Raw genomic sequence first — 14,390 nt, forward strand, 5'->3', positions numbered from 1 at the left:
AAATTCATACATACCTGGGGCTTCCTCCAGCCCCCTTTGGTCTGATCACTTCCTCTCCACCGTCCTCCACCTCCTGGATCCTACGCAATCCTCCCGGTAACTTCGGCCGGTCTGTGCAGGCGCAGTGCAACCACACGTGCCTCTTATTGCGCTCCCATGGCCGAGAACGTTCTGCGTCTGTGAAGTATTATGAGGAATGAGGCAACTGAATAGGACGGTGAGGGTCAGATGGGGGCTGGAGGAAGCCTCAGGTATGTATGAATATTTTACTTTTACTTGATCTCAGGTACACTTTAATCAGAAAGACAGCAGATGTAGACATTAAGTATAAAATAAATCTGTGGAATATCTAAAAAAAAAGGGTCATTTTTAGGAGAAGGAGGATAGATACAATTGTTTTTCTCGTCAGTTTATTTTCACCTCGGATGTCCTTTAAGTTGAATGAAATAAATTGCCGTCAGTAAGATATCTCTTCTTATTACACTTTGGAGAGTTGAACAATATTGTGACAATCAGGTGAGGGGGAAACTGGGCCCCTTCTTACTCCAGGGCCACATAAGAGCTACTATGCTTACTGTGGCAACTGTTGTTCTCCTAGTCCCTTGAGTGCAATTAGGCTAAGTCTTCTCATGTTCTTCCCCACTGATTGAGTCGCAGAGAACAGGATGTAATATGAAATGTTTTTGAGGAGATGTACAGTGGGTAAAATAAAAATCTGTAGGATAAAAATGGATGAAAAAAAACGTGTGGAGTTGTAACATCTGTTTGGCTCTTTATTATCAAAGGAGGGTAACCGAGTACATGATGGTGGTATTGGCAACATACAGTACCTAAACTTAAAACTTCAAAATAACACAAAGGACAGCCAACTTGAATTAAATGGCAATAGCGGTCCCTTATTTATACAACTAGTAATAAATAACAATAAATCAAAACATCAATAAAAATAACAGTCCACATCCCAGTATAAGCAGAACCCGAGGGAGGGGCTTTGGAGGCTGGTTTACACAGCCTGTAAACCGGCACCCGGCAACAGTCACTGTCTCAAGGACAACTGTGAGCTGACACACCAAAAAGGTCCTCACCAACGGGCAGGGCCGGATTTGTACTCTTTACCGCCCAAGGCCAATGTCACCAGCCGCCCACCTTCAGTATAGGTAGGGAGATGACCCCTCCCCCTTCCCTCCAGTACAGGTAGCCAGATGACACCTACCCCCCCTTCCCACCAGTATAGGTAGCCTGATGACCCCCCCCCCCCCCCAAGTATAGGTGGCCAGATGCTTGCAAGCTTGTAAATGCTGCACCAGTTTAGTCTGCTGCTTTGGTGCTCCTCTGGTGTTTGGTGAAAAAAACAATCTTGGATAACTGGTCACTAATTGAGGCAAACCCACTACTGTCTAGGGTATTTTCCTATCCACCATCTTTTGTTTATCGTAAAGGCAAAAGTTTACGAGACAAGTTAGTGAGAGCCGACATTAAAAAGCGCACAACGCAACAGAACACTTTCCTGCCAAAAAAGATGGGTACTTTTGCCTGTTTAAATTGTCAAAATTGCTCCAGCATTATAAAGGGTGACCACATTAGACATCCCACTATGGGCAACAAAACTAATATCAAGGGACACTTTTCTTGTGTAACATCTAATGTAGATACACTTTCTGACGAAGCTCCGGGGGCGGGGGGGAAATGCATTAGCGTGACTCACAAACATATCTGCACGCCGAGCCGCCATGCCAGCGTGGTAACTGCATTGCTGAACTTCGGAAAGAGTCTGGGCCCAGTGAAATACTATGGAGGCGTACAGTGCAGCATAAAAGCTGATAAATATATATACAAGTTATATGTTTGTGGACATTAAACTATGTAGAAGTCCCTGTTGCGAGTGGACAGGTGGACGAATGCTCTGCTGTTAAAACGCTATGCTTGGAATAGGATTGAGAACAACCTTCTATATGCATAATCCAGATGATGTACCTATATATGCTGTGAATCAAGAGGACTATACAGATTGTTTCAGAAATCACGTGGTCAAATCAGATGGTGGTCACTATTAACATTGTTGCTGCAACAAAGACAACTGTTTATGCAAATCATGCTGCAGTCTTTAACATAGATCCGGAATCCAATCCATTATGTGGTGTATTTCCTCTTAGAGCATGCTAATATCTTTTTTCTGATGGTACCACAGTTTTTTACACGGACATTTGAGTTTTTGTCTATGGACATTGAGTGTATAGTAGGCCCCAAGTTTTCAGTAACTGGAAGTTCAAATAGGCCCAAGTGTTATATGTATTATATGTGATGAGTTTACCATGCGCAATATGCTTTAATTTCTGAGCTGGCAGCAATATATATGTGATCATATTGGTCCCTACTTGTCTGCCTCTGTGAGAGTATTAAAATTTGTTTACCTGGTCGTTACCCACAAAGAGGACTCAGGATACCTCACGTTACTTACTGGAGGCTGTAAGGAGCACCACTATGGTCCAATATATATATGGCGAGGGTTTTATTTTATGATGGGATGGGGTATACAGGTGCACTCCATGGGTGGATCGGCACTCACTGATATAAGCTTATACATGCTTTACCAATCTTTTTTCTTACAAATTAATAAACAATCTATATATTTTTGCAATAACTAAATGGTAAATGAATTTTGTTCTACACTCAGGCCTGGAACCCACTGAAATCCGCAAACGCAAAACGCAACCGCTAGCGTTTTGCATGAGCGGTTTGCAAGCGGATTCATGCGAGTTTTTGGTCGCGTTTTGCAACAGTGTATTTTTTTCCTCAGCGGTTGTGTAGCGTTTTGCGTTTCGCGTTTTTATCCTGATTGGTCCTGTGAATTATTTTTAATTTTGTTACAGTGTGCTGAACCGCAAAACGCTAGCAAAACCGCTCAGTTTAGGTTTTGCTGAGCGTTTCTGCTAGCGTTTCAATACTTTACATTGAAGCGCTAACGCTCCCAAAATGCTGCAGGTCCTGCGTTTGCGTTTCTGGGAAACGCAAACGCTCCTGTGGAAGTTGCCCCATCCATTAACATCAGCTGAGCGTTTTGGCAAAACGCTAGCGTATCGCAGCGCTGCCAAAATGCTCAAAAAACCGCTCTTGTGGGTTCCAGCCCTAATAGTGTGCGACATATACTGGCTTGGTAGTTTGTGGTTTTTGTCGATGGTTTAATGTTGCCAGTGTCTGCACCTATTTTTTTTATATGACTTTACAGATATAACTTTGCAAGTATAGTTATACTCGAACCGAATATACATATATTTTTTGTAACATCTAATGTAGTTTATTTTTTTTAATGCCCATGTGGGATGGGCTATGTGGGCCAAACATACCGTGAGGTCAGCGTGAGGATAAATGAGCACCAAATTAATATTTGCCTGTACAGGAAATATAATGACCCTAATAGAAAATTTGATTCTCCTATAGGAGAGCATTTTTTTGATTGTGAACATATGGTTGGCGAATTACGTTTGTGTGTACTGGAAAAAGTCGCTATCACTGAAGGAATGGACGGACAGACATGCTTGCTCAGACGTGAGCATAGATGGATTAATAAGCTAAGTACTTTAGCACCCAATGGACTAAACGATGAATTCAATCTGAAATGTTTTTTATGATTGTACTGTCTCTTTAAACTTGGCCACTTGTTCTTTAAGCATGTGCCCGCCCCTTGTGGGTGTGTTTTTTTACTCTAGGTATGTAATTTATATGTGAGCATGAGCTCTGTCATGTAACACTTGATAAAGGCCTGATGGCCGAAACGTCGTGTGGTTTTGTCACTATGGTGCAATAAAATAGTGCTACAATTGCATTTATCCAGGTAGAGACCCTGTCTTTTTCTTCTATTCCTCTGGTGCCATGGCCTAGGTGGTCTTGGCCTAAATGTGGCCTTGCCAACAGGGACCATAACCTAATACTGAGGACACCATACCAAATACAGATCCTCAACAACCATCCTGACCGTTCCCCCGCCAACTGCAAGGACAATGAAATTAAACCACCCCAGAACTCAAGAAAACAAAACCAAATATAATAACGTACAAAGGCCGGGTGGGAAACGTCTTCCACCCTCCAAGAAATGGTCAGCCTCTGCAAACGGACCGTAATGGCTATAAAATCTGAAAAAAATTACATTTCCTCATCTCTATTCATAGTTAAAATTAAACATTTTTGGCCAGAAGATACACTTCAGTTTTTTTCAATAATATTTAATCTTGACAAAGTAATATATAGCAATGAGTACAACTATGCTTCCGGCAGAAATTCCTGTGCCGAGGCCAATCTTTGAAACGGGCTCTGTACAGTGTGTTGTGGCGTATAAATAATAGTCGCTGCTTGGGCATCTGTTGGATAGAATATGATAGAGACATGGTAAGTAACAGCTGAGGTAGGTGCACAGAACATTGCTTTAAACAATTTGTGCCACAAATTACGTAATTCACTTTATTTATGCATCATTTATGTTGCTAATGTACTGTGCAATTTCACTTACTAGCTACATAAATTGCTTTAATGCCAGTGAAGTCTGAACACTTTGGGACGTATTTACTAAACCGGTAAGCAGAATGACATGCGTAAAATCTTACCTTTTATCTTACCTTACTCTTTTCATTGTGCGGTAGGACTCCACGGACGTTATTCTGCTTACTGCAGTTTATCGAATACACCCCATCACGTTTATAGAGATTTTATGTGAATTTACGCCGTTGTGGGGCATGTCAGCAATTTTACTGCATACTCTGACTTAAAGAGACTCTGTAACAAAAATGTCATCCTTTTTTCTACTATCCTACAAGTTCCTAAACCTATTCTAATGTGCTCTGGCTTACTGCAGCACTTTCTACTATCACAGTCTCTGTAATGAATCAACTTATCTAACCCCTGTGGGATTTGTCGCCCTGTGTCTGGAAGGCTGCCAACTCTTCAGTGTTGTTGATCTGTTATGCATGCCCCCCTCCAGGCCCCTCTATGCACACTCCCGTGTGTGTTATTTACATTAGGCAGCCACTCTGCTCTCTTATTTTTTACAAGCTGGATAAATTGTCCTCTGTTAGGCTGGGAAAGGTGCTGGGCAGTCACATGCTGAGGAATTACAGACACTTGCAGAGCTGTCTGCAGGAAGAAACAACCAGCCTGTCACTCTTCAGTGGGTGAGAGCTGCAGGGGGAAGAAGGTAAACACACAAATGATCTCTTGAGATTCAAAAGGAAGGCTGTACACAGCCTGCTTGTGTATGAATGTATTTTCTGTGTGGACATACTGTACATCAACCTACTTCCTGTTTTGGTGGCCATTTTGTTTGTTTCTAAACAAACTTTTTAAAACTGTTTTTGACTACTTTTAATGCAGCCGGGAGCGGCAAAATTGTGACAGAGGGAATAGGAGATGTCCCCTAACGCATTGGTATGTTTACTTTTGTGCAATTTTAACAATATAGATTCTCTTTAAAGCAGGATTGCCAGCCATAAAATCAAATTCCATTTACCCACTCCTATGTGTTTATTATGCAGTCTACAACCTGACCATGCATTGCAAGCATTCCAATCTAATTAGAAATGTTTCTGTTGTAATAAATCATATCTCAGTTAGCCTGGCTCTATTTGGAACATTGCCTGAGAGACAGGGGCGTAGCTTGGGGGGGGGGGGGGCGGGGTAGGACATGTGCCCCCGGGCGCCGCCTCCCTAAGGGCGCCCAGCCGCCTTTTGTTTGTTTTTTTAAATCTCCTCTCTGCCCGATTCTCCTGAGAGTAGCTGCGGTGCCAGCGCATGTCATTACGTGCTGTGCACGCAGCTTCCACGTGCAGGATGCTGTCACTGGAGCCCCGGGAAGTTTGAGTCAGGGCTGGAGGCCTGGCTGGATCGTGCGTGCGGGGATTTACCAGTGTGGACTGTCACTGACTCACTGGAGTACTGATCGGACTGTGTGCGCCATCCACACGGAGCAGATGCAGCTGCCTGTGCTGTGTCGTGGAATGGAGGGCGCCCCCCGGGAGCTGTCGGAGGGAGCCGCATGTGGAGACGCAGGTGAAGAGGGACTGAGAGGAGCTGCACTTTTACATGTGAGCTGGGGAGTGCTATACACATGCTGGATGCTGCAGCTGGACACCCGGGAAGTGTAATGGCCTCTGCATCTCTAAGGATTGGCTGATACAAGCACAGCAAACTGACTGTAGAGCAAGACAGGGATATTCTACTACGGACTTCAGCCACCTCAGAGTAAGCTGCCCGCTGCCTCTACTCTACCTGTCACTTGCTCGTTTTCCCTTTCAGCTGTGGAAGGATGGCTCTTGTTACAATCACTGCTTCTATAGCATTCCTAATGTTAACCCCTTCCTTCACTCCTCTTCTCGGCTATGGTATGCCAGTTTCTTCTATTCAGGCTTAGTTCAACGTCCCTAATTTTTTGGCACTAACCCTTTCATAACTGAAACTCTTGTTACTTTGCACTAGCACTTTTCTTGTGTGTATGTTACTGTTTTATTGCAATTGCACAATTGTCTAGCACATATGCCCTGTAGACTCGTGATCAGTACTTGTATCCCTCTGGGGATTCATATCAATTAATAGCACAAAGCACCTGCCTATTTCCTTAAAGGAAACATCTAAGCTGTTAAAAAAAAGAGATGCACTTACCTGGGGCTTCCTCCAGCCCGTGGCAGCTGTCCTGTGCCCTCGCTGCAGCTCCGGTGGCTCCCGGTCTTCTCCGCTGCAGAACCCGACCTCACCAGGTTGGCTTCCAAGTCAGCTTCTTCTGCGCTCCATGGCGCGGGTCACGTGGTCTTTCCGACGTCATCAGGACAGTACTGCACAGGTGCAGTAGTTCTGTGCCTGCGCAGTACCATCCTGATGACGTTGGGGAAACCACGTGACCCGCGCCGTAAAACGCAGAAGATGCTGATCCAGAACCTGACCTGGCGAGGTCGGCTGTGCCAGCAGAGAAGATCGGGAGCCACCGGAGCTGCAGCGAGGACACAGGACGGCTGCTACAAGCTGGAGGAAGCCCCAGGTAAGTGGGTCTCTTTTTTTTGTCAACAGCTTGGATCACTCATAACCCTGCTGATACTTTTCTACTATCTACCTCAATTCCACTGAGCACCTTCTGCTCAGACATATATTTTTTGTAATAAATTGTTTTTCTTCAGGTTTATTCCATACTGATATCAACTTCTTATTACTGAGATATTGTGTGGCTGTTGCTAATATCATGTAAATACTCAAATAGAATACTTATAATAGAAAAGTATACCCGTTCCTACTTAAGAACGGATTCGGGTTAAGAACGAACCTTAAAGAGAACCCAAGGTGGAATTTAATAAAGTTAGTAGGGCACAGAGGCTGGTTGTGCACACTATCACCAGCCTCTGTTGACCTATTGTGTGCCCCCAGGACCCCCCTGCGCTCTGCTGTCCCGTAACAAAAACCACCATGCTAACGAAACAAAGCGTGTCGCCAGCAGGCTGTTTACCTGTGAGTGTCTATAACCGCCACTCCCCTGCCTCCTCCAAACAGCGGGAGGGAAGGGACGCGGGCGGGTAGCACCGATATAGAGGAGACAGGGGAGCGGCGGTGACAGACACTCACAGGTAAACAGCCTGCTGGCGACACGCTTTGTTTCGCTAGCATGGTGGTTTTTGTTACGGGACAGCAGAGCGCAGGGGGGTCCTGGGGGCACACAATAGGGCAACAGAGGCTGGCGATAGTGTGCACAACCAGCCTCTGTGCCCTACTAACTTTATTAAATTCCACCTTGGGTTCTCTTTAAATCCCTATCTCGTTTGTTAACCGGGGACTACCTGTACTTGTATGATAAAATGCTAAATGCTTGAAGAAGCCTGCAGGGTCAGGGACAGGGGTCAGACAGTCAGGGATGGAATCACAGAATGTATGTATGTCATATACACATACTGTACATACATTCCCTTTCACTAACTGACTGACCCTGTCCCTGAGCCTTCAGGCTTAAAGAGAACCAGATATGAAATGAAGGAAAGGTTTATACATACCTGGGGCTTCCTCCAGCCCCATACGCACGGATCGCTCCCACGCCGCCGCCCTCCGCTGCCTGGATCCGCCGGTACCAGGTCCCGTCATTACCGCGAGTTGGCCAGTCGGCCGGCTGGACGCGGCCAATTGTCCGCATCACAGGGGCTCACTCCATATATCTTTGCGTGCGGCTGCATACTGCGCAGCCGCATGCGTAAGGGTATGGAGGGAGCCCCTGTGTATGCGTACAATTGGCCGCGTCCACCGGAAGTGACGGGACCCGGTACCGCCGATACAGGAATCGGAGGATGGCGGTGTGGGAGCGATCCAGGCTTATGGGGCTGGAAGAAGCCCCAGGTATGTATAAATCCTTTTCCTATTTTAGCTGGCCATTCGTCTCTGGTTCCTTTTAAAGCTTTTAGTATTTTATCATACATTCAGCCAGCCATTATCCCAGTATCTGGGGGGAAGAAGCTCTATCAAGTGGCTGGATAGAGTACTGGTTAAACAGAGTCTGAAGCGACTTTAAAAACAAGCTTTTTACCTTATATTCTACATGGGCATGTTTGCCCCAGCTAAAACGCCACTATCCCGCGGCTGAACAAGGGGTCTTTACCCCCCCCCCCCCAATTCCCCCCCTGCAAAATCCACAGCCAACTTGGTCGTAGATTTTGCTCTTCCTGGAGGCAGAGCTAATGGCTGTTGCTCTGCCTCCATGCGCGTCTATCAACGGCGGATCTCCGCCTCTCCCCCGCCCCACTCAGTGAAGGAAGACTGAGAGGGGCGGGGAGAGGCGGCGATCAGCGCTGAGAGGCAGGGCTGCGGCCATTAGCCTTGCTTCAACAGGAAGCGATCCCCGGACACCACAGAGGGGACTTGGGGGGGGGTAAAGACCCCTCGTTCTGACGCAGGATAGCGGCGTTTTAGCTGGGGCAAACATGCCCATGTAGAATATAAGGTAAAAAGCTGTTTTTAAAGTCACTTCAGACTCTCTGTAAGGACTCTGCCTCTAACATAGGAGACCGGGGTTCAAATAAATCTTCGCTCCTCCTGTTCAGTAAGCCAGCAGTTATTCAGTAGGAGACCTATAGAACACATCCCAGTGGCTGCAGCTCTGGCGCTTTGAGTCCGACAGGAGAAAAGCGCCAAATAAATGTTCTCTGTCAAGTCTCTGTGTCTATAGCACTGACATCTTCTGCAGCACATTACATTCGAGTACATAGTCATGTCACTGACTGTCCTCAGAGGAGCTCACACTCTAATCCTACCACAGTCATAGTCTAATGTCCTACCAGATCATTATTATGTATTTATATAGCACTGACATCTTCTGCAGTACATTAGAGTACATAGTCATATCACTATTAACTGTCCTCAGAGGAGCTCACAATCTAATCCTACCATAGCCACAGTCTACTGTCCTACCATATTATTATTATTATTATTATTATTATTCATATAGCACTGACATCTTCTGCAGCACTTTACTGAGTACATAGTCATGCCACTGACTGTCCTCAGAGGAGTGCACAATCTAATCCTACCATAGTCCTAATCTAATGTCCTCCCATATTATTATGTATTTGTATAGCAGCACCGATGACCATGCTCACATTCTGATGCGGGACCACGCCCTTTTTTGTGCTTTGCCACCATGGGGGGGGCGCATAAACTGTCTTTGTCCCCGGGCGCTGAAAGCCCTAGCTACGCCTCTGCTGAGAGAAGGAAGCTTGTAATCTCCCCTCCCACATTCCTGCTCCTCACTGATTGGCTTAGGGCAGAGTTCAGTGTGAAGCTGCTGAAATACGATCTATGCTGTGCTCACTTGTTTACAAAGCGAGCTAGATATGACTGTGCAGGAGAAAAAAAGAGTAAGGGAGGAAATGACATTAGGATTGGCGTCAGTCAGAGGCAATACAAATGGAAAAAGACTGAAACAGTTTTCTCTTTATTTACTACATAAAATTCACTGTGGACAGTGCAATACATATCTTACGTAAGCAGAACAAGTAGTTATCTACATATATACAGTATATATTGTTTTTTTTTTCCTTGGGTAGTATGGCTGTCCTTGCTGCATTTAAAGTACAAAAAAAAGCAAAAAACAACACACAGATAAACATATCAAAATTGTTTGATACTCACGAGCACTGGGGACCTTTGTTCCTAGCAATAGAGCATTCACCTCCGTTACATTCGAAAAAAAAGGGTGAGAGTGGGTGGCAATACGATACACAGGCTATAACACCTTCCACAGTCATGATCTTAGAGAAGAACTCTCGGAAGCCCTCAGGAATTGCAACCATGCAATCTTCTGTAGATGCTGCAAAGAATTACAGCAATAAAGGTTTAAATTAATTTACATGACATTTTTACACTTTACTGACATTTATGGTGTAAACACCCTGAGTGAAACTTGACTTTGACACTGCCCCCCTCCCCCCAGGATTTCAGCCCCCACCACTCCCCCCCCCCCCCCCCCAGGATTTCAGCCCCCACCCCTCCCCCCCAGGATTTCAGCCGACACCTCTCCCCCCCCCCCCCCCCAGGATTTCAGCCCCCACACTTGGTCATTAACCATCTTAGCGGTATGGACGAGCTCAGCTCGTCCATCACCGCCGATGGCTGCCGCTCAGGCCCTGCTGGGCCGATTTTGACGAAATAAAGAGCAGCACACGCAGCCGGCACTTTGCCAGCCACGTGTGCTGCCCGATCGCCGCCGCTCTGCGGCGATCCGCCGCGAGCAGCGGCGAAAGAGGGTCCCCCCAGCCGCCTGAGCCCTGCGCAGCCGGAACAAATAGTTCCGGCCAGCGCTGAGGGCTGGATCGGAGGCGGCGGACGTCAGGACGTCGGCTGACGTCCATGACGTCACTCCGCTCGTCGCCATGGCGACAGGAGAAGCCAAACACGGAAGGCTGCTCATTGCGGCCTTCCATGTTAATTTTGGCCGCCGGAGGCGATCGGAAGAACGCCTCCGGTGCGCCATCTAGTGGGCTTTCATGCAGCCAACTTTCAGTTGGCTGCATGAAATAGTTTTTTTTTTATTTACAAAAAACCCTCATGCAGCCGCCCTGGCGATCTTAATAGAACGCCAGGGTGGTTAAACAATACCGTCATGAGCAACAAACCAGCACATTGTGACATATTCACTAAATAGAATGGCATTTCACTGTAACCACGCGTGATGGTGCTACTCTTGAAGTTGTCGATCATTTTTGTTATCTTGGCTCCACAACAACACCTGCATTATCCAATAGCAAAGAAATAGACTCTCGCATTGGTAAAGTATCAACAACCTTTGGGAAGCTTTATGCTCGCGTTTGGAGAAACGAAAAACTTACCATTGCCACCAAAGTCCTTGTGTACCAGACTTGCATCCTGAGCACACTTTTGTATGCATCGGAGACTTGGACAACATACGCCAAACAAGAACACCAACTAATGCTTTCCACATGCACTGTCTAAGATCTATTTTAGGAGTCACATGGAAGGACAAAATGAGCAACGAGACTGTTCTCATAAAGACACACTGTACCAGTAGCATGGCAATCCTCAAACAGAGAAGACTCCGCTGGCTGGGTCATGTATATAGAATGGACCCAGAAAGATTACCTCGACAGGTTCTGTTGGGTCAAATTGCACATGCAAAAAGACCAGTGGGATGACCTATGCTTCATTTCAAGGACTCTTGCAAGTGTGATATGGATTGCTTTCACATTAATACCGGAGGCTGGGAGAAACGTGCTGACATTAGATCCTTATGGCGCAAGACCTAAGTACTGGCACTAAAAGACATGACGAAGTCTGGTTCAAAAATCTAAAGCAGAAAAGACTTTGCAGCCCTTTTGGTCGCACTGACTGATTAACATTTTATCTGTGATAAGAAGAAATGCTGTGCTGCTGTTGGCTTATTAGCCACAAGAGAAGAAGAGAAGATGTGGCAACACTAACAAATGATACTCACAGACGTAGCAACGACGTGGTTACTTAGCGCCTGTTACACTACCAACACACCATTACGGTACTTAGATGACAGGGGCTGCAATTGTTTATGTTTTGTTGTCCCTCCTCCCTACAATGCAAGCTGCTCTGGGATTTCAGACATGCATGGCTGTAAAGCACTTGTGCCTAAAACGGTTGCGCTGACAATCATTGCAAGATGGTTAAAGGTAGAAATTACTGATTGTGCACGTGCAAAGATGGATTAATATGTAATGGGGCCCTCAGCAAGGTAGCTGATTTGGCAACCCTTGTGGTTCTTTTGGTAATTTAAAAAGATGGCAGGTGGGCCCCTTGACACCCATTAGGCCCCAGGCACCTGCTTAGGCTGCCTGATGGATGATCTTGCTTGAAGGTCTGGGGGGAAAGCGTGACGACTGGTTTGAGGGTGCTGTGGAATGAATGAGAACAGAGAGAATTGCGGGAGTGGTGGTGGTGGGGGGGGGGGGGGCAGGGCAGTGAGGAACGAGGAGGCAAAGGGGTGGGTGGGCATTAAGATGGGCTTTCTGAATATCAAAACATGGCACATTGAATTTGTTTTTTTCATGGAAGATAGCTGCTGGGAAAAACACATGCATTAAAACACACAGAAGCACACAGCGGGATCGATTCACTAACCGGTGATAACTCAGTTATCACATGTTAAGGCTTTGCACGTGCAAACTTGCGTGCTAAGCATTTTGCACGTGCAAAGCTTATGTTGTTCGTGTGCTAAGTTTTAGCGTGTGTACAACATGCACTTTGCACTTGATAACTATGGCACTTTGATTGTTAACCTATTAGAGTGTATGCTTAGCACGCCAGTGCTAAGCTGGTTTGCATGCGATGTAATGCGCGCAAAACTTTACGTGTGGAAACTAGAAATCCATGCAGAACTGTCTCAGACATCCTAAGAAATCACTAAATAGTGCAGATTCCTTCTTAAACTGTTAGGAATAGGAGGAGCTAGGAAAGTCTCTCAGACAGTGCAGTCTGTGAGGGAAATTGCTGTTGCTGAGTAGAGATGGCCCAAACGGTTCACCCGGCGGGTAGTTTTCATGAATTTCAGCTGTTCGCGTCCGCGGTGGGGAACACATAGTGCATTCGACCCGCCTCCTATACCTTGTCAGTGGGCTAAACTTTGGCCCTCTACATCACAGTCAGCAGACACATGGCAGCCAATCAGGCTGCACTCCCCCACGGACTCCTCCTCCCCCCCCCCAATAAAAACCCAGCAGCGTTGGCCATGTTCTCAGTCTCTGTCTGCTGCTGTTGTGAGAGAAAGGGAGTGACATTGGTGGAGATAGGGAAAGTGTTAGTTAGGCTGTTGTTAGCTTGCTAGCTTGCTCCTTGCTGAAATTTGTTGCTGAAAGCACCCCAAAAAGGATCTTTTGCGGGCTAATATTCTTATGATGTGTTTTTTTTTAATTGTGTGACACTAAGGCTGCGTTTCCACTAGTGCGAATTCGCATGCGTTTTTGTATATCTTTGTCGATATGCAATATATCAGTGCCTGTGTGCTTTTACATTAATTTTACATGACACCGTATGCACATTTGCATGAAAATTCACATAGCAAAAACACATGCAAATTTCCTATTAATTGCATTACATGCGAATCGCACACTAGCCTTGCGGTGTGCAAATTCTGATGGCTCTGCTTTGCAGATTTTTCCTGCACAGTAAAATGCTCAGTTTTCCTGACAAGTGGAAACAGGCCCATTGACTATTATTGGCTATGCGATTCTGCATGCAGAAAACGCATGCAGATTCGCTCTAGTGGAAACGGGCTGTGACACTGCATAGCACTGCGTAATATGTTGGCGCTTTATAAATAAAATAAATAAATAGATACAGCCCTGTCTGTCGCAGCTGGCCCTTGCTGTACTACTATGCCAGCACACTATATTATACCATTGCATATCTTTCCACTGTATTTTTGATTGAACTTACTAAAGCATAGCTCTCTTTGTGGGTGACACTGCATAGGTACAGCCCCCAGTTCCCAGCTGGCATTTGTAGTCCGCCACTGTCTGCCAGCACACTGTATCATACCAATGCATATCTTTCCACTGTATTTGTGATTGAACTTACTCTTCCATAGCTCTCTGTGTGGGTGACACACATACAGCCCACAGAGATACAGGGACAGCTAGCTAGGCTGTTCTTTATTGCTGAAAACACCCCAAAACAAAAGCCCTATTAAAGGCTCATGTTGTGTGTGTGTGTGTGTGTGTGTGTGTGCGTGCGTGTGTGTGTGTGTGTGTGTGTGTGTGTGCGTGTGCACGCACGCGTGTGCGTGTGTTTGAGACACTGCATACAGGACAGGCCACAGTCATTTCTGGGCCTTTCAGTTATACTATCCTCTTCTATCTATTACAAGCCAACACACTCTGTCTATCATCATAAGCAGTGCT

At 45.9% G+C, this 14,390-nt stretch overlaps 1 protein-coding gene across 1 annotated transcript in view; it reads right to left on the reverse strand.

Annotated features, from left to right (window-relative positions):
- Nucleotides 1-4,210: 4,210 nt before the first annotated feature.
- The window catches only part of LOC137562078 (mucin-12-like), a 32,990-nt gene continuing 22,810 nt past the window's right edge, over nt 4,211-14,390 (reverse strand). The window contains exons 3-4 of the mRNA XM_068273415.1: nt 10,141-10,318; nt 4,211-4,355 (exon numbers count right to left, since the gene is read on the reverse strand). Of these exons, the coding sequence (XP_068129516.1) occupies nt 4,211-4,355; nt 10,141-10,318 (323 nt within the window). The remainder of the gene's footprint in view (nt 4,356-10,140; nt 10,319-14,390) is intronic.

This window comes from Hyperolius riggenbachi, chromosome 3, assembly GCF_040937935.1.
Source record: "Hyperolius riggenbachi isolate aHypRig1 chromosome 3, aHypRig1.pri, whole genome shotgun sequence".
NCBI classification, from domain to species: Eukaryota; Metazoa; Chordata; class Amphibia; order Anura; family Hyperoliidae; genus Hyperolius; species Hyperolius riggenbachi.